The sequence below is a fragment of the Neurospora hispaniola genome, assembly GCF_033458365.1.
Source record: "Neurospora hispaniola strain FGSC 10403 chromosome Unknown B0T23scaffold_13, whole genome shotgun sequence".
In the NCBI taxonomy this organism is placed as follows: domain Eukaryota; kingdom Fungi; phylum Ascomycota; class Sordariomycetes; order Sordariales; family Sordariaceae; genus Neurospora; species Neurospora hispaniola.
In genome coordinates, this window is record NW_026944418.1 from 154,570 (window position 1) to 173,434 (window position 18,865).

Consider the following 18,865-nt stretch of genomic DNA (forward strand, 5'->3'; position numbering starts at 1 on the left):
TGGACCTTGAAACCCCTTGGACTTAATGACCCCCACCCCTACAAATTTATCGAAGACCGACAACAAGGCGTCGATCAATCAGTTGATAGATCGTCGCACCCACCAGAATCAACGGAAAGTCTTGAACTTGACGGCAAGCCAGCTGACCGTCCCAGCAGTCGAAGGGATATGACGACGGGTGAGCCAGCAGGGGCAAGTAATTCGGGGATTAATGCAACTCTGCCCCTTATCTCTGCTGAAAATGAAAACCGACAGATGGAGTGGGAAGAGCAAGCTGAGATGCTGAAGGAATTGGTAAGGCTACACAGGAGATGAAGGAATTTCGGTAAAGCAACTTCCATTGTACAGAAACTACGGCCAGTTATGGCCCTGTGCGCCCAAGAGGAAGCCGCGATCACTGTTGTAGGGATGCAATGCCAGAAAGGGGACGGGACCATCATGAGACTGCGGTATTGATTAGATGAGAGAACTTTGAGGGATGGGAGACGAGGAAGAAGGACTGAACAGAGGAGCAGGAAATCGATCGAGAAAGGTACCTAGAGTGGCCAAAGATAGGTAGGTATCTAATGACTTGTCTGGAAGGTTGCGATAATCGTTGAGCGTGACAGGATCACCGATCAGTAGCAGCTCTTTCATTCACACTTCCTTCATCAATGCAGATGACAAGCTGTTCTTGATAGTGCACTGATGGATGTACACTTAGTAGTGGTACATACTTCCATGAATGATCTACGTTCACGACGTGTATTTGCTCGCAGACTCCTTCTGTTGATCTGTCCTCGAATACGCTGCCGTCATGGGTGGACTACCTACACAAAATTGCTGTTGCTTCAAAGATGGTGCCATCGCATTGCAAGCGGAAAGTTGAGGATACGGGTAGGAATGGCTTTAGTCAAAGCCTTCCATAAAAACTTGAAGTTCTTTCCATTCTTAATGCCGAAGCTCGTTTCCTCCGGGTATAACCACACGCACGACCTAATTCCACCTTCTCCCCCTGAGATTTGCACCAAATATTCCTTCCTTTCGCTCGTATCCAGCCACGTACGTATAAACCTTCAAGAGAAGCCCTGAGTTCGCCAACTGAAAACCACACAGACATCCACTCCCACCTCATCTCATCCTCCTCTCCCTCACCCCCGTCCATCCCATCCTATTCCCTCCTTCCCGCCACGTACTGCAACCAAGCTTCCGACGGTCTCGTCAAATGCTCCTCACACTCCGCTCTGAAAACAAGCGCAGGACACATCTCGACATCCCTTCCCACAAACTTCATCCACAACTGTATCGCAGTCGCCCACTCGACAGCGGCCTCTACCAGGACCTCGGGCTGGTGGTTGCCAAGGCAGAGATGCTCGTAGTAGCCGTGCACCGCTTCTTCCCTTGCCGTGTGATAGGCTCGGGAAACCTTGTCTGGGGTGTTGACGTGCTCGGGGGCCACGACAAGGATGTCCTCGAGCACGATGGAGAGCATGTTGAACTTGATGCGCTCCTTGATTGCTTCGTAGGAGTCTTGTTGGTTCCTAGTTGCGGCAGACATCTGGCGGGATGAGGTATGTTAGTGAGAAGGAGGTGAGGTTGAGGGAATTGTGGGTGGCGGGATAGTTACCTTGAAATGGGGATGGAAGATGTGGAGGATCTGATGAGAAACAGAGATAAAGTGTCAGTGGGATGTGGAGATTATTGACTGATTGATAGCGGAATATGGTAGCTTACGTGGGAGTTGAGGAGGATGTGAGGTTGACGGTAACCTTTGAATGGAGATGAAAGTTGGTGGGGATCTAATGAGAGAAGGAAAGAAGATGTTAGCGGCACGATGTATGGACTGTTGCTTGGACGGAGACGAAGAACTTACGTTGATAGCTTCTATTCAGGTTGTGACGTTGAGAATGCGGGGTTAGCGCCCGGGAACAAGGAAGATGGTGATGAACTGATGAATGAAAGTAAGGAAGTATTAGCGAGACATGTACTTCTAGACTGATTGTTGGACAGAGGAGGAATACTTACGTTGGTTCTGCTTAGAGAGGTAACCGTGAGACGTGTCGCGGGGTGGAGAGACAGAAGAGTTTCTGTAGAGGTAGTTGTGTGAGAAAAGGAAAAGAAAGAGGAGAGGGTTGTGCACGGGGATGGAGTTACCTATACCTATAGGGCAGCTTACCTCTACCTTGGCTAGACGCGACGTGACTGAAATCTACGGCGCGACGGAGGGACGTCTGCCTACCCATTTCTAGAAAGCAAACAACCAGAGAAGGGTGAGGCTCAGGCACGGTCCCGCAAAGGTTAAGACGGGAAGGTCAGGCCTAGGGCCGTACGTGGCTTGTAACAAAGATCGTATATAAAAGTTTCCAAATCAAGTGCAGTGATGGATCAGGAATGAGAAAATAATAGCCCAAAACTAAGGTACCTCTATCATCGGTGGAGGTACCTTATACAAGACCTAGGATCACATGCAGATATTGACCAGCACCTTAGATGTACCTCTAGAAATAGGGGTGAGGGAGAGAAGTGAACATAGATACTGATCTAGGAATTGTTCCAAAGCTTGTATTAAGACAGTTGTAGTTGAGAACCTTTGCTGCGTTTGCTAGTTTTCCATGACTCCAAGGTACCGTCACGCTGATACTCTTGCAATTTACGTCTCTAGTCATCTATACCTCAACCATGACTGGTTGGAATGACCATTGGCCTGCCAGCCATCAGAGAAACATGATGCATGTTTCAGTGACTCAGAGTGCTTCTATATCATGTAGCACTCCGAGAACATGTCAAGTTTTGATTGATTGCGTACCTACCTATATACTGATCATGACTATCTCATGGTTAAATCTTCTAGTTCGTATGGTCTATGTCACCACTTGGTGGCTAGTAGAGGTAGGTATGTCAATTGAAAACACCAAAGAAATGGCGATTCGCAGTACACCGAGACTCCAAATTCAAATTGTTCAAGAAAAGATTGAATGGAAGTTGATATAATATGGATGCTTCCGTGCCCCGTTCTCCATTAAACCGTCATTCTTTCCCTTCACTGGCATCACCCACTTTACGCAGTACATCTGCCGACTGACCTGACACGGGGCGGGAGTTCGACAGTCGGTGAAGGGTCTCTCAAATGAGGAAGGTACGAGATAACAAAACGCCAGGCGGTCAAGACGTAACACCATTGGGACGAGAAGGTTGGCCAAGTGACAGCGAGCCTCAGCTTTGTCCTCTGCCACCTGGCCCACCAACCCTTCACTCCTCCCTCGAAATTTTGCTCGTGTTGTGCAATCTCTTCCACCTTTCAACCCCTCGGTCCTTCACTGTAACCAGTAACTCACAACAACACGCTTTCCATGTAAAGGTAACGAGCAACCCTATTCATCTGTGTGTAGAGGTATATATCACAACAACCCATCACAAACCGCAAAATGTCCAACACCAACAACCACAACCAGCTTCCAGCCATGCCCGTCAACGCCGGACTCGACAATGACGATGGCCGTGTCAGCAACGAAGACATCCGCAAATACGTTGCAGACTCAGCGCAGCAAATGTCCTTCCGATGCTTATTTCCCCAGGAAGTCCACGACAGAATGTGGCAGCTGTTCAAGATGACAGTTCGCTTCACCCAGCGGGAAATGAAACAGGGTTTGAGCTTTGCGTCACTGCCCGTTGCCAGGGAGTTTCTCAAGAAGGAACACCATGCCTACGTCCTTGACAGAGAAAAACGGGCTACCGAAGAGAGGATCATGGAACTCAGGAGACAGGAGCTGGCAATCGAAAGGCAGTGTATCGCTGCAGAGAAGGCTGAGTTGAATGACCAAAAACGGAAGTTGGCCGCCGAACGACTCCAGCTCGAGGCGAAGAAGAAAATTGCCAGGGCTGGATTGGAAGTTCTGGTTGTCACGGTGCCTCCTGTGATGTCATTTCCTGAGCAGAGAAGCTTACTCGTCGACCGACGAGTACCCGTGGCAATAAGCTCGACATCACAAGAAGAAGACGTAGAGGTACACATCAAGCACGAACCAGGACCGCACAACGAGGTAGGTACGTACCATTCCATGGAGATCCAACATCAGCATGACTGCAGTGGGTCTGACAAGTCGAATGCTCAACCAGTCAACAGAACGCCCAGGACACCCTCACCACCCAAAAGCAAGCCCACAAACGAACCAGATCACAGGCCGGGCTTGACGAGAACCTTGACCTACCTCTACCTCTACCGCACCAAAATGTTAAACACTTCGAGCCCGGCAAACCAACCCCAGTGGCCATCACCCAACTCGAAGCCTGCGTCAGCACCACCACCAAGGTTGTCGACCTCCACATCCTCAAGAGGCCCTATGTGATGGTTAGGCCCAGCCAACCCGACCCCAACATCCACACGCCACTCATCACATCCGTCCTATCCAGCCTCTTCGCGCCAGGAATTGAACGAAGGCTGAAGTACTGACGCGTTCGAGCGGGAGGATACTCCGGACCAATGGTTCTGCTGGCATGGGGTGCTCAACGTTGGCCGTCGAAACAAGGTGATAAAGGAGACGTGGAAGTGTCGATGCAAAAAGCTCTGGAATGTGGGAGTATGCGTTCCTAGTCACCCGGGTTCATACGAGCTGGCGAGTTGCGAGCCATGGTGTTAAGGTCGTGTAACCGAAGTAGTGTGGTTGGCGTCAGATTCCAAGTCACGCGAGTCACAGGACTCATGCTACTTATTTGATTGCTGCGAGATGTGAAACCTCAATACTGAAAATGGGAAGGAAGATTTGATATGGGAAGCGGTTGGTTCTTTCCATAGCACCAGAGTAGAGACACCGATATTGCTCATTTAACAGCATTTCGTCGTGGAAAGCCCCGCCAAGCCTGCGGTCGGTACCTACCTGGTAATTTGGACACACCCAAGCCACTCGGCATTTCCACATCCCCACTTCGATGAATCATCAGTTGTTACTGATGTTAGGATTGGGGTGAATAGGTAGAAGTCTGCTGTGGTAGACTGAAAGATGGAAATTTTTACTACACCGGGTTGAGAGTGGGAAGGGGAACTAAAAGTGACGAGAGCTGGAGGCCGGAGTCGGATATTTATGGTCGATTCTTGACATTGATGCTTGCCTGGTTGGCGATGGTGTAAAGGCGCCGTACAGCAGCTTACAGCGACGATGAGAGTCGGTTGGCTGGCGAAGCGAATCCACCTAACCGACGAGTAAGGTACCTCTAGGTTTGAGGGGCACAAAAACTGAGTGCGGCACCTCCTCGAGTGAGTGGCTCAAATTCTACCTTGTTGTTTTCCATCAACCAACCATCACCGATTCACCACTTCAGTCGTCATTGATTGAGTGGCATGCCCTGCAGCTAGTATGTACATTCTTCTCTCAGTGGTTCTCCTTTGATTCGCTCCCCCAAGACCGCGCCATCAGGTCCCCGCCACAGCCCCCATATTCCCAGCTGTTAATGCCCAACAACGACACGACTCCGCCCAACAAGAAAAGTCCACGTCCACCACCTATGCAAAGCCGACAACATGGGTTGTTGAGATGCTGAAGAGGGAGCCAACCCCCCAAGTTGTAACCAGTTTGTGAGACATTTCTTCGGCACCTTTGCAGCACATTCAAGCGCACACAATTTCGTCTTCGACCTTCTCTCTTTGCTCTGCCCTGTCCCCCATGGTTAAATAATGGCTACATTTCTACAAACTCAACGCCGCCGCCTTCGGGACCACCTGAAACAACAATGGGCTGAAACGGGCATAAAAACGCTCATCGTAGGTCTTCAACTAGTCTTCGTTCCATGGATTTGCGTACTAACACAAGCACACAGGATGGCACAGGGTTTTGCTCAACATGTCGACGAATTAGTGCCCGGCTTGAGAAAGTCATTGACCGGGGATTTGATGGCCTTGATATGCTCGAACGCGAGTGCTTGCGCGTACGCATCGATCTTCGGAACCACATCCCAGTCGAACAGTCCCGACAAAAGAAATGTAACCTCTGCAATGTCATGGCCCACATGCTTCGAGTCAGTGGTACCCTTGAAAGTTGGCTTACAGAAAATTGCTACCTTTATATCGGTTCAGCAAAGAATCAGTACGGCATCCTTGAAGACTTCGACATTTCAGACACCTTTTGCATGTGGGTTCAGTCAGTGAAGCCACAGATGAACGAAGTGGAATGGTTTCAATTAATGGGTTTGTTGAAATTTGTCCCACGGATACCATACCACCGCACTCGGGACTCTGGGCTCGCTGGTATAGCTCTTGAAGTCAGCAGTGATCCAGGGAAGATAGGTGGCCGTCTCGTCGGACCTTATGCGGACTTCGAGCTTGTCAAGTCATGGTTTGACGACTGCACTTTGCATCATGGCTCTACCACCTGCCAAACCGACGCCTCCATTCTCCAAGAAATTCCAGGGCTCCAAGTAATCGACTGTTCGTCTCGGAGGCTCGTTTCATGGTCGCAGCTACCGAAAAACCAAGATCGCAATTATGTCGCTTTAAGCTACGTGTGGGGAACCAAATCGGATGATGAGAATGACGGAAACAAAGACATCTCGGACCGGACAGTCGATTGGCCACTTCCGTCAAAGCTTCCTCCTCTCATCGAAGACACTATCACGGCGGTCATCAAGCTAGGCCTCAAATATCTCTGGATTGATCGGTACTGTATCCCGCAAGGGGATCAAGAAGCAAAACACACACAGATTCAGAACATGGATAGCATATATGGGTCTGCTTCCCTGACAATCATTGCGGCGGCGTCAGATGATCCGTCCCACGGACTTCCAGGTGTGTCGTTGCCGAGATACGGCCGCGGTCGCCCGGATAAGAATCCACCAGTTTCTGTTAGAATTGGATCCCGAACGTTTGTCACAGTTGACACAAGTACTGCTCCCTCCGTATTGAGGGATTCAATGTGGAATAATCGAGCTTGGACGATGCAGGAAGCTTTTCTATCATGCCGCTGCCTCGTTTTCTTCGATGATGGAGCATACTTTCAATGCAGCTCACCTAGGTCGCACCGCTTTGAGGCACTTCATGAGCCGTCAGCTCTACTGCAGCTCAGACACGAAGTACTCAGTACCCAAAACACAAAATTCACGCGATTCATGCCTGCAAAATCATTAATTCTGACCAAGATCGGAGAAGCTGAGGTTTCTGAGCTTGACTGGTGTGTGCAACTTGTGGAGGACTATTTCCCTCGAAGCCTGACCTTCGAAAACGACACCCTGAATGCATTTTCGGGCATGTTGAAGTATTTGCAGTCCTTGAAGCCGTCAATTTATAACCTATGGGGTGTGTTGATGCTTCCAGAGGTCATATCAATGTCCTCTGGACAACGAATCAGATATAACCTCGTACGCACTTTAGCGTGGTGTTACCTCTACCGTCAGACTAATTATGATCCGATCCTGCGCAAGCTTGACAAGCTGGAAGGAACAACAGCATCACCGAGAAAGGAGATGTTCCCGAGCTGGACATGGGCTGATTGGAGGCCAAGAGTTGAACTTCATGGTGGTGGTGGAGATGACGACAAGTACACCATCAACTATCACCCTGAACCCCCTCGCCGAGATTTGATTTTTACTTCCCTTGTCGATCTGAGTGTGGAGCTTGACGATGGCAGGGTTGTCTCTTGGGCCCAAGGATACCTTTACGACTCGGATGTATCATGGCTGACAACTTTGCCAAACCCGCCACGGATTCTGCACATCCAGGGATATACCGCTAATCCGCAACTACGATACATGACGGAGGTGGACTGGGCGAAATTCCACGAGCGAACTATACTTCCCATCAACGAAACCTATGCCCATAGTGGAAGTTATGATCGGCGCGACAACCACTGCTGTGGCTGGGGTTATAGCCACCGTTGGATATTGATAGATGCTGATGGGCAGCACCTTCAGTCACTGCTCGAGCCGACTAACCGCACAGAACCCCGGTGCTGGGCCAACGTGGAACATTCCATTCTACATTCAGACAATCTGAGCGCCGTGGCATACCTCTATCATTTTCAAACGCAGAGGGGTAACCAGGCCGACAGCATCAAACCCTACACCGAGTGCACGTTCGATTTTCGAGTCATTGTACTTGGTTATAACCAGTCGGGCCATATCTACTACATGATGCTCATGAAGTCCCCGGGTCTCGACAATCAGACTGAAACATTTGCGCGAGTAAATGTCATGCGTGAAGATACAACCGATTTACGCCATGAGGAACCAGCTGAAGTCAAATTAGAGGGGTTCTTGGATTGGCTTACAGGAAAGCTAGTTGAACCCTGCCGGGGGACACCATGGGTCAAGATGAATACGAGAATAGCCTAGTAAGAATGAGGGTTGAGAGCATAGAGTCTGCGTTAGATACCTTACAGGCCGAATGTTATATCCCGTTTCTACACAAAAGAACTCTCAGGCAGTTTGACCAAGCTCAGTCGACATACCCACCCAGTTCTAATACAGACCACTAAACACCCCGCAACCAAGCCAACATAACCCTCATCATCACTCCCTCCTCATACCCCACCGCCGCGTCTAACGTCGGCTGCACATGTGCATCGCCCACACACTCCACCGTCACTACATCCCTCCCCTTGACCTCCCTCTCCAAGTCCGTAGAGGGAGTATCCCGATCCACCACCACCGTCTCACCCCCCACACAATCCCTCCCAAACCGCCGACAACTATCTACCAACACCTCGGCCGTGCCCACCGTCACCAACGTCTTTTCCACCATTGCCCTCTGCCCATCCCGCCCAAACACCCGTCCCCAAACTTCCACTTCCTGTTTAGTATTTCCGTCTCCCGAAAAACTGCACAGATTCGCCCACACCTCATCCACCTTGGGGTTCCACAGTTCTTGATACCGCGCACACTGTCCTTCCGTGAGATAATCCCATTTGTCATCTGCTTTCTCAAACATGGATGCACCACCCGGTCGCTGCATCGAAGCCCAAGGGGAGATGAACACGGCCGCTTTGAACTGCTGGTCCCTTTCATCCTTCCAACCTTCTACTTGGGGCGCATACGGGCTGGGCTTGGCGAGGTGAGCCAGCAAGGCGCCGACGAGTTGGCCGCCTGCACTGTCTCCCGCGAGGATGATGTCAGAGGGCGAAAGTGATAGATCAGTAAGGAGGTAAGAAAGAGCGGCGACGGCTTGGATTAGTTGTGCGGGATAGGGGTGTTCGGGCGCGAGGGCGTATTCGAGGATGATGCTTTGGTGGGCAGCGCTGGCTTTGTGCAGGGAGAGAATAAAAGGCATGTGGCCTGTGGCGCGGAGGGGGTTGACGAAGCCGCCGCCGTGGAAGTAGAGGAGTGTGGTCTTCTTGTCAGTGTCCTGCCCAGGGGCAGTCACGGGGGTGAGGAAGTGTAAGACTGGTGGTGGGACATTTTGAAGCTGAGGATTTGAGGCCGGCGGGAGAGGAACGGTGACGGTAGTGTGGGCGATGTTGGGGTGTTGGGAGACGTAAAGTTCGATGGCTTTCCCTGTTGGGACGCGCCGTGCTTGGAGGTGTAGGTACTTGGCGGGGTAAGTGGCGCGGCGGACTTTGAGCAGGGCCAGGGCGAGGTTTTGGCGCCAGTGTAGGGAGGGATTACGCTGGAAGAGGAGGAATTTGATGCATCGTGCGGCTGTGGTGGGTGTTAGTGAGAAGTTCACCTTGAGATATGAGAATTGGAGGGGACAGACCGAAGAGCGGAACAAGCCAGGTGAGAGAGAGTTTCTCCCAGAGAGTGAGGGACTCGGATGGGGGCTCGTCGGCGGTCATTTTGGGTGGGCGGAAATATCAAGGGTGCCTATGGAAGCATGGTTTGGTGGTATTGATAAAGTGAGGTTGAGAAGCGTGGCCAGCAACAGTGGTGATGTTTTGTTACCTGCGATACATACAATGAATTGTACTGTACCGAGGTACGTGCCGGAAAATGACAACCGCGATGACGTTGCGACACTGCTTAGTCAGGCGCCCTGACTCCCGTCGTGAGGGTCCCTGGTCGCGAACATTTCGAGAACTGACGAAACTTACCAGAACAAATACTTTCAATGTTTCGCAACACCATGGTTCTTGTCCAACATCATCACCATGTCAACAAACATCCCAAACAAGTCACAAAGTCAATGCCTGCCGCCGTCCTTGACCCGTCTCCAACCGCATGCGCCACACCCGCTGCATTCCGACAATTGCCGACACCCGTCCGGCATGTTCCCCGCTTTCAAGTATCCAGCCATCTTTCAACGCATTTAAGTACGCCCTTTAGTTGACAAGATGCAACCTCGTCATACCTCAAATTCAAAGATAAGAGTTCTGGAAGGAATGACTCGATAGAGTTGCACAATACGAGCTTATCAGAGGTCCAGGACTGAAAGCTGAAAAAGACGAATGTTGGGTTGAGTCAATGCATGCCCCTGTCTTTGCTACAAGACGGGGTAACCCTCCACCGGAAGGACCCGCTAACGACAGACGATCCGGTTCGGTTTCCCGGTTGGCAAGGGGCTGATGAACGGCCCGATGGAGTCATGGCACTCACATCCAATGTGCACATGTCTGTGGGGTTCCGTGAGTCAAGACTGTTGACGTCTTAAAATACCTAATATTCTTATATTTGAAGGAGTGTTTCCTTACTCACTCATTGCAAACATCATCATTTTCATCATCTGTTTCCGTCTCTCACCATCCAGCAACCACAATAACAGTCACAATGGTCGCCACCACCGTGCTGCCTCTGCAGCAAAAGGCCGACACCACCCAAACTGACACTGGCCCCCTCCCGTTCGGCAATGCCCTCCTCAAGGAATTCGTCCTCGACCCTGCCTACCGGAACCTCAATCATGGTCTGTACAACACACCCCATGCATACCTACCTACAACTGCAATGTGTCCTAACAAAAAGCAGGCTCCTTCGGCACCATCCCCTCCGCCATCCAACAAAAACTCCGCACCTACCAAACCGCCGCCGAAGCCCGTCCCTGCCCCTTCCTGCGATACCAAACGCCCGTCCTGCTCGACGAATCCCGCGCCGCCGTCGCCAACCTCCTCAAAGTCCCCGTCGAAACCGTCGTCTTTGTCGCCAACGCCACTCTAGGCGTCAACACCGTCCTGCGCAACATTGTCTGGTCCGCCGACGGCAAGGACGAAATCCTCTACTTCGACACCATCTACGGCGCCTGCGGCAAGACCATCGACTACGTCATCGAAGACAAGCGAGGGATCGTTTCTTCCCGCTGTATCCAACTGATCTACCCGGCCGAAGACAACGAAGTAGTCGCTGCCTTCCGGGACGCCATCAAGAAAAGCCGCGAAGAAGGCAAGCGACCCCGTCTGGCTGTTATCGACGTCGTGTCCTCCATGCCTGGCGTGCGGTTCCCGTTCGAGGACATCGTCAAGATCTGCAAGGAAGAAGACATCATCTCGTGCGTTGACGGCGCCCAAGGAATCGGTATGGTGGACCTCAAGATCTCGGAGACCGACCCGGACTTTTTGATCAGTAACTGCCACAAGTGGCTGTTCACTCCGCGCGGGTGCGCTGTGTTTTACGTTCCTGTGCGTAACCAGCACTTGATTCGGTCGACGTTGCCTACTAGTCATGGATTCGTACCGCAGGCTGGGAATAGGTTTAACCCGCTGGTGCCGGTGGGGTCCAAGTCCGCGTTCGTCAGCAACTTTGAGTTTGTCGGCACGGTGGATAACTCGCCTTTTTTCTGCGTCAAGGATGCCATCAAGTGGCGCGAGGAGGTGCTCGGTGGGGAGGAGAGGATCATGGAGTACATGACCAAATTGGCGAGGGAGGGTGGACAGAAAGTGGCGGAGATTCTGGGGACGAAAGTGTTGGAGAATAGCACGGGCACGCTGATTAGGTGCGCCATGGTCAATATTGCGTTGCCGTTCGTCGTAGGGGAGGATCCCAAGGCACCGGTCAAATTGACGGAGAAGGAGAAGAAGGATGTCGAGGGGTTGTATGAGATTCCCCATGAGGAGGCGGACGCGGCGTTCAAGTGGATGTACAAGGTGTTGCAGGACGAGTATAACACGTTTGTGCCCATGACCTTCCACAGGAGGAGGTTCTGGGCCAGATTGAGCGCGCAGGTGTATTTGGAGATGAGCGATTTCGAGTGGGCGGGAAACACGTTGAAGGAGTTGTGTGAGAGGGTGGCCAAGGGGGAGTACAAGCAGGATGCCTGATTTTGAGTTTGGATATGATGACGATAAGTTCAGTCTACCTTGATACCCTGATTTGTTCCTTGTCTCGATAACGTTTACACGGCTCCGCTACCTCTAGTTTGGCACAATCTCCTCGTCCGGATCACCATGTCCAGCAATCTGCGGTTTACCCTTCCCAACGCCCATCTCCCTCAAGCTCCTAACCGTATCAACCACGCTTTCCTCCAAACTTCGATACTCAAGCCCCAGCACATTCTTACTTCTCGCATTGTTAAACCTCCAGTGATTCTCGGGAAAGTCATCCCAATTGACACACTCTTGACACATTTCCACCTCTTCCCCCTTGTTCCCAACCTCCCTCTCCCTACCTTGATGCTTCGCCCTACCCAACCCATGAACAACCCCAGCAATCTGCGCATTGCTAAAGAACCCCCCAACAACATAAAACCGCTTCCCTCCCGCCTTGGGCCTCGTCATAGCTCTCACATGCGCAACGGCCACATCGCGCACATCCACAAACGTGAATACCGGCGCCGTCCGCGGAATTTCCTGGGACCACTTACCCGTCAAGCAATCAGCAATCCTCTCGTTCGACGTATTAACCTTAAACTCCCCGGCATTCTTGACGTCCAGACTCCTCGGCAGCGGGCCAAAGGTATACGTGTTGTTGATCGTCGCCAAGTCCCAACTGAGCTCGTTCCCTTCCACAAACTCCCACGCCGCTTGCTCGGCGAACTTCTTGCTAGCTCTGTATGTCGTGTCGCCGGGCGCGTTGGGGTCCGCGGCCAGGTCCCAGTTTAGGGTCTGATCGTCGGGCCAGGAGGATTCATCGTACACGGGGCGGTGGTTGGGCGGGTTGAGTATGGCGGCGCTGCTGGAGGTCAAGACGGCGCGGAGGAGGGAGGAGGAGGCGTACTCCTGGAGAGAAGACAAGAGCGAGACGGTGCCGTTGATGGCTGGGAGGAGACAGTCGTTTACCGGGTCCAAGAAGGAGAATTGACAAGGGGATGCGGTGTGGATGCAGTAGTGGAGAGGGAGGTTGGTTTTGATGACCTGTGGGGGAGATGACTTGTTAGGACGGGTACAAGATCGCGGAAGCAAACTAAGGGTGGAATGGAAAGAAAAGGGAGGAACGGACCTCATCGAAAGCTCCGTCTTCAGCAATGTTTTCAACCACGGCGTAGGTCACCTTGCAGCCGACGCTATTGACCACGTTGGGGGAAGTGGCGATGGAGGCGAGGATACGTTCGCCTTTGGCTTGGGAGCGGGCGGTTACTACGACGTCGAAGCCGCACTCGAGAAGGTGATCGAGGATGTGGGAGGCAATGAAGCCGGTGCCGCCTGTTGCCGATTGTGTTAACAGAATTGACGAAATGAGGATCATGGCGACCAGGTGACATACCAGTCAAGAGCACCTTGCTCTTGGGGTGGCCGGGGATTCCTCCTAGCATCGGCATGGTGATAATGGGGCGGGAAGTCGAGAAGTTTGTTTTGCGCTTCGGTGACTTGGTGGTTTCTGAAGAAAAGGAGCCGACAAGTCGTCTAGAACTAAAGTATGTTCAGCTGAGTTGTTTGGGGAAAGTGGAAGGTCGGGTTGCGCCGGTGTTGCACAACATTTGAGGTACCAAAGTCGGATGTCCCCCACCCAAGCACCGACCCGAACTGACCCGTACACCACAGGCACTCAACCCACGCGTGCAGAAACCTGTGTCACTTGCATAACTTATGTCTCAATCATGCCTTCTCACAACAGATTGGGCTGAGCTTTGCATAAAACCTATGTAGGCCCCTCGCTCTCTCGTGACTCGAGTACTTCACACTTCGTTCCATGTCGACTCATTAACATTCAACCCCCGACTTCTGTCTGGACTCTTTGAACACTACGACGCTCCGAGACCTCTTTCAATATCCCTGGAAATCATTCTCTAGAACCTTTTGTACTACCAACAGACGACGCGAAGCCGAAATGCCCTCCATCCCCCAAAGTCGCTTCCCGTCCGGGCCCTCGCCCATTCCCTTGCACGTAGCAATCATAGGCGGCGGCATCACCGGTATCAACCTCGCTCTCGGGCTCGAACGCCGTGGCATATCCTATACAGTCTATGAGCGCTCCCCCGGTTTCCGCGAGATCGGCGCCGGCATCGGCTTCTCTCCCAACGCCGAAGAAGCCATGAAGCTGCTCAACCCTGATATCTTCCACGCTTATAAGCGAACGGCCAACCCAAATGGCGAAGACAAGTTCCAGTGGATCAATGGCCTCACCGACGAGCGGTTGTACTCCCTTTCCGTGCCCAAGGACGGATTCCTGGGCTGCAAGAGATCCGAGATTCTAGAAGAGTGGGGGAGACTCGTCCCGCCACAGAACATCCAGTTCAACAAGACGATAGAGTCAGTTCAAGAACCCGGAGACCAAGGATACAATCCCAGCGAGGCTAGTGGAAAGATATTGCTCAGGTTCACCGACGGTACCCACGCTAGCGTCGACCTCGTCATCGGCTGCGACGGCATTCGCTCCCGCTTGCGTCAACATGTCCAGTCCCATCTCGAGTCTTCTTCGATCCAACATGTAGCAAAAGAAAGCTACACCCACAAATACTGCTACCGCGCCCTCATCCCCATGTCCCGCGCCATCGAGGCCGTGGGTCAGCATCGTGCCTTGACAAGATTCATGTACAACGGCCCTGGTGCGCACATCATCACCTACCCCATCGGCAATAACTCGGTCCTGAACATGCTGGCCGTCATCAGCGATTCCAACGAGTGGCCGGACGAGCAGAGACACGTACTCCCCGGTAACAAAGATGACATCCGCCAGGCATTCAAGGGATGGCATCCCACCGTGCAAAAGCTCGCTGACCTGTTTCCGGAAGAAAATGAAGAAGGCGGCGGACCGATTGTCAAGTGGGGCATCTTTGACACCTTGGACTTTCCCCTTCCGCAATACTATTCCGGCCGGGTAGCCGTAGCCGGCGACGCCGCGCACGCCACAGGCCCGCATCTGGGAGCGGGAGGTGGACTGGGAATCGAAGATGCGCTGATTCTGGCGGAGCTGTTGGAAAAGGTGACTGAGATTCAGGCTTCAAACGGCTCTGAATCTGAACTAGGCACGGACATAATGCTAGAGCGGGCACTCTACGAGTACAATGACTTTAGGTATGCTAGAACGCAGGACGTGGTTTCCTGGACAAGGAAGGCGGTGGATTTGTTTCAGTGGAAGGACGAAAACGTGGCCAAGGATGGAAAGAAGTTCGGAAGGCTGGTCAAGAAGTTGTTTCACCAAGTTTGGTACGATTTGGATTTACACCAGATGGTGGATTGGTCGAGAGGCAGGTTGGAATTCGATGTGCTTGAACGGGCGTTGGAGCCGATTGAGAGGGAAGCGAGGGAAACTCTGGGGGGTGACAGTCTATCAAGCTTATCAGATATGGACAGTGAGGAGGGAGATTACCGCGTCTGAGATGTAAGGATCACTTGGATTGATGAGGGTTGTTTCTCTTCCTGTTGTTGGCCTGCTTCTTGCTTTTGTGCTGTTAGATATGGCCTCCGGCAACCTTCCCCTGAATGCTTGGCGTTTTCCACTCAAACATCGCTGTTAGATGTTGCGCGCTATAATGCACTACAAGCTGACGATACACTAACAAACGTCAAACCCCAAACACCAAGCAAAACATCATCACACTATAGCTATGACACACATTTGCACTTGAACATCTCCATTCTGACTAGATATAAAACGCCATTGTCTCTAGGCATGAATCTGATCACTTTCCTGGCTCGATAATTATACAAGACATGACATCTTCGAACTTTATGGTCCCTAACATGCGGAGTGTCTCGCCTGGTTTGAGGCCCTCCGAAACCTTCCAGTAGTACTACAACCTTACCTCTAGCATATCATATTGAGATCATCACAAGGTTTCCCTGCAGGCCATTTCTTCCATATATAGCCAATCTGAACCTTTCCGCAAACATTCACCCAGTATGGTATTCTCAAGGTTCACGTCGAGCTTTTCGTCGGGTATTCACCGCACGCGTGTTTCTTCAGGTTCTATTCCTAACGCTTGGCGATGCCTTCACCACGCTCGAAGACGTCCCTTCACGTGGAGATGACCCTTCACCACAACGAATATTCGCTTCGTTGGACCTTATAAATATCCTCTCTCTACGCCCATTGCTCATCCGCAAAAATCTTTTTCCCATTACCAACTACCAACCTCAAGTAACTGATCAACCCTGTTGTCACAACCGATCATCTTGAACACTACCTCCAAAGAATTTATCTTCATTCACCGCCAATCAAGAACAATGGCACCCATTACAAACATCACCACGGCCATCATCGACGCTCTGAACCAAGCAAGGGCAGCCACCGACCCCTCCTCGCCCGTCAACCTGACCATCAACAACATAAATCAAGTCCAGCCAACCACCTCCTCATCCGGACCCTTCAGCAACTCCTTGCTGACCTCTATCCTCACCTTCTTCGCAGCACTAGCGAACATCTGGCTCGGCCTGGGCGGCACAGGCGTCATCGCCGTCATTCTCTTCCTTGTCCAGTGCTACAAGGAAGGGAAATGGCCGCAGTCTCCCGAAGAAGACCAGGTGGAGTTGACCAAGGAGCAGGTCGAGCTAACCCGCGAGCTCTTGGAGGTGACCAAGAGAATGGAGGAGGGACGATTCGACTACGAGTCCAGTGCCAAGGAGCATCATGACCGGCAAGGGCGCCAGATGGATCTCCTGCTCGAGCACTTCAGCATCAAGGACCGGCCGTGCCTTCATTCGAAGTGGGACTGCCATGGGGAGTACTGCCCACCGGGACGGAACTGGAGGTACGATGCTTGGGATTCTGAGAAGTGGGACATCGACTGGTCGCAGTATGGGAGTCGGGAGAACCTGATTCTTTTCGATAGCCGGCCTGACTCTGAGCAGCAATCGAGGCAGGATGGGGAACAGCGCAGTGGTGGTGTGGGTTTGGGGAATGAGGTGAAGTTGGTTGACGTCCCTAGCGACTGGACTGCACTATCGGAGTCGGTCGTGGAAAATGAGGGTGTCACGGATTGGGGGAACCACGAGAAAATGGTTTGGTTGGAAGGTGCTGAGGAAGGTTTGGCTGGGCTACCTCTTTATCACGGCACAACAAAATTGAAAACTTCTTGAAAATTGACAGTTGGCAAAAAGCGAAATTGATGAAGACGTGACCTGGCAATGTGTTTCGTTGTGTAGAGGTAACTTTCCACTGGGTCGCTTGTGCAATGTTCTCTCATTACTTGCACTCTCGACGTCGCCCTCCACATTGAATGGCATTTAGACGTGATTCGTAATCCTGCCCTCGCGAGCTGAGATCATTACAATTCCCACCTAGTCGAACTTCTCTCGTTTGCACATGCCATTTCACTGCATTGCTCCTTCTTCTTGATGAAAATATTCGGCTTACGGTATTGATAAAGACAGGTATGCTGGTTCATTACCACCTAACTCACTGCCGAGCTTTGTCATTAATTGGGCAGGTTACTCTTTCTCCATGTGGTCTTCATTTGCATGATTTGCCTACATGATGAACTTGTAATTGAAGTCAATAAACGCGATGCCTGAATCATTAAGGAGCGGATTTAAACAGGCATGACTGGATGTGATGAAGCAATGCACTCGTACACAAAGAGTTGAGCTGATTGTACATAGACTCCTATACAACGAACTACATTTCCCCAAAGAATAGTCACCTGAAATATTTTCTTCCAGAGGGTTCACCAAACTTTCCCTACCCCCGGAATCCTACTTCATCCTTTCTCATTTACGACTACATATAGCGCCATGCCTAATCACTCTCCTCTCCTCTCCTCTTGCTCTACTTACTCAACCCACACCACCCCCAACCCCCACCCCAATTTCTCACCATCCACATTGACCATGGATTCCCCCCAAACCACCGCCCTCCTCACCACCCTGGTTCAAGATGAACTACCCTACCTAATCGCACGGGTCATCTGGATCTTTGCCACTATCACCATGATGGGCTGGACCATAACCATGATCCTCAATTCCACTCGCACCCTCCAAAAGGAGCAAGTGGAGGTACTAGATGTCATATCCATGAACTTGCGCACAGCCAACGACACTCTGACCGCACTCAAGTCGATGATAGCGACCACGGAGAGGAGCACAGCTATCTTGGAGACACAGTCGAGGCAGCTGGATGTCCTTTTGCAGCAAATGGATGTGAAGGAGGGCAAGAGGCCTTGGTTGCCTGGTCTTGCTAGACATGGACTTACGAGTGGTTGTCATGGAAGTGGAAGACAACAGGGACCGGAGCAGGAGGCTCCCGGAGGGCCTACTCCTTCCCCGATCAGGGTGGCTCTTGGTTTGGATGGAGATACCTCTACATGCGAGAGCGGAGGTCGGAGAAGTGGTACTTCAGGAGGAGATTCCAACGCAGGTGTTTCTGATGCATAGGACCGCTCCCGGTGTAGAAGAATTGTGTCAGTCCTTTGGGGAGGAATTACCTTCCACTTTTACCTGTAAATTGTTCCTTCCTTGGATTTTTGTACACCTGCACCAGTCATGGCATGTCTAATCCGTTCCTTCTTCTATGGAGGTGGTAGAGGTGATAATGGAATAGAAGAGGAAGTGGGTTGCAAGTGATTGGGAGGGGCAGGACGCAAGGTCACAAATCGAAGATTGATTGGGTCGCAATTTGGAGCATCAATAGTACCTCTAGGGTAGCAGCTACCTAGACACGTTCATTA

The 18,865-nt window shown here is 51.6% G+C and overlaps 9 protein-coding genes across 9 annotated transcripts; 6 read left to right on the top strand and 3 right to left on the bottom strand.

Moving 5' to 3' along the window:
- Positions 1-735: 735 nt before the first annotated feature.
- Positions 736-2,222, bottom strand: B0T23DRAFT_327857 (uncharacterized protein; the record flags this gene model as incomplete). The annotated part of the gene is made up of 5 exons (XM_062835649.1): positions 736-886; positions 1,176-1,537; positions 1,607-1,636; positions 2,005-2,066; positions 2,156-2,222. The coding sequence occupies 5 exons, from the start codon at positions 2,220-2,222 to the stop codon at positions 736-738; spliced, it is 672 nt and encodes a 223-aa protein (XP_062687866.1).
- Positions 2,223-3,360: 1,138 nt separating this feature from the next.
- On the top strand, positions 3,361-4,429 carry B0T23DRAFT_437031 (uncharacterized protein; the record flags this gene model as incomplete). Its single annotated transcript, XM_062840604.1, has 2 exons — positions 3,361-4,019; positions 4,103-4,429. The coding sequence occupies exons 1-2, from the start codon at positions 3,405-3,407 to the stop codon at positions 4,427-4,429; spliced, it is 942 nt and encodes a 313-aa protein (XP_062687867.1). The 5' UTR covers positions 3,361-3,404.
- Positions 4,430-5,482: 1,053 nt separating this feature from the next.
- Positions 5,483-8,365, top strand: B0T23DRAFT_55252 (heterokaryon incompatibility protein-domain-containing protein). Its single transcript, XM_062841442.1, has 2 exons — positions 5,483-5,734; positions 5,791-8,365. Exons 1-2 carry the CDS (start codon positions 5,648-5,650, stop codon positions 8,293-8,295), a joined length of 2,592 nt encoding a protein of 863 aa, XP_062687868.1. The 5' UTR covers positions 5,483-5,647; the 3' UTR covers positions 8,296-8,365.
- Positions 8,365-9,870, bottom strand: B0T23DRAFT_55218 (Alpha/Beta hydrolase protein). Its single transcript, XM_062841440.1, has 2 exons — positions 9,656-9,870; positions 8,365-9,597 (listed from the first exon to the last, which is right to left on the bottom strand). Exons 1-2 carry the CDS (start codon positions 9,732-9,734, stop codon positions 8,435-8,437), a joined length of 1,242 nt encoding a protein of 413 aa, XP_062687869.1. The 5' UTR covers positions 9,735-9,870; the 3' UTR covers positions 8,365-8,434.
- A 574-nt stretch (positions 9,871-10,444) lies between these two features.
- Positions 10,445-12,190, top strand: B0T23DRAFT_55223 (pyridoxal phosphate-dependent transferase). The gene is made up of 2 exons (XM_062841441.1): positions 10,445-10,795; positions 10,858-12,190. Exons 1-2 carry the CDS (start codon positions 10,663-10,665, stop codon positions 12,141-12,143), a joined length of 1,419 nt encoding a protein of 472 aa, XP_062687870.1. The 5' UTR covers positions 10,445-10,662; the 3' UTR covers positions 12,144-12,190.
- Positions 12,191-12,202: 12 nt separating this feature from the next.
- Positions 12,203-13,815, bottom strand: B0T23DRAFT_348028 (uncharacterized protein). Its single transcript, XM_062836004.1, has 4 exons — positions 13,801-13,815; positions 13,525-13,741; positions 13,261-13,463; positions 12,203-13,175 (listed from the first exon to the last, which is right to left on the bottom strand). The coding sequence occupies exons 2-4, from the start codon at positions 13,577-13,579 to the stop codon at positions 12,237-12,239; spliced, it is 1,197 nt and encodes a 398-aa protein (XP_062687871.1). The 5' UTR covers positions 13,580-13,741; positions 13,801-13,815; the 3' UTR covers positions 12,203-12,236.
- Positions 13,816-13,910: 95 nt separating this feature from the next.
- Positions 13,911-15,579, top strand: B0T23DRAFT_368095 (uncharacterized protein; the record flags this gene model as incomplete). The annotated part of the gene is made up of 1 exon (XM_062836433.1): positions 13,911-15,579. The coding sequence occupies exon 1, from the start codon at positions 14,089-14,091 to the stop codon at positions 15,577-15,579; it is 1,491 nt and encodes a 496-aa protein (XP_062687872.1). The 5' UTR covers positions 13,911-14,088.
- Positions 15,580-16,427: 848 nt separating this feature from the next.
- Positions 16,428-17,279, top strand: B0T23DRAFT_327793 (uncharacterized protein; the record flags this gene model as incomplete). Its single annotated transcript, XM_062835642.1, has 1 exon — positions 16,428-17,279. The coding sequence occupies one exon, from the start codon at positions 16,428-16,430 to the stop codon at positions 17,277-17,279; it is 852 nt and encodes a 283-aa protein (XP_062687873.1).
- Positions 17,280-18,029: 750 nt separating this feature from the next.
- Positions 18,030-18,572, top strand: B0T23DRAFT_433354 (uncharacterized protein; the record flags this gene model as incomplete). The annotated part of the gene is made up of 1 exon (XM_062840439.1): positions 18,030-18,572. One exon carries the CDS (start codon positions 18,030-18,032, stop codon positions 18,570-18,572), a length of 543 nt encoding a protein of 180 aa, XP_062687874.1.
- Between the last annotated feature and the right edge of the window lie 293 nt (positions 18,573-18,865).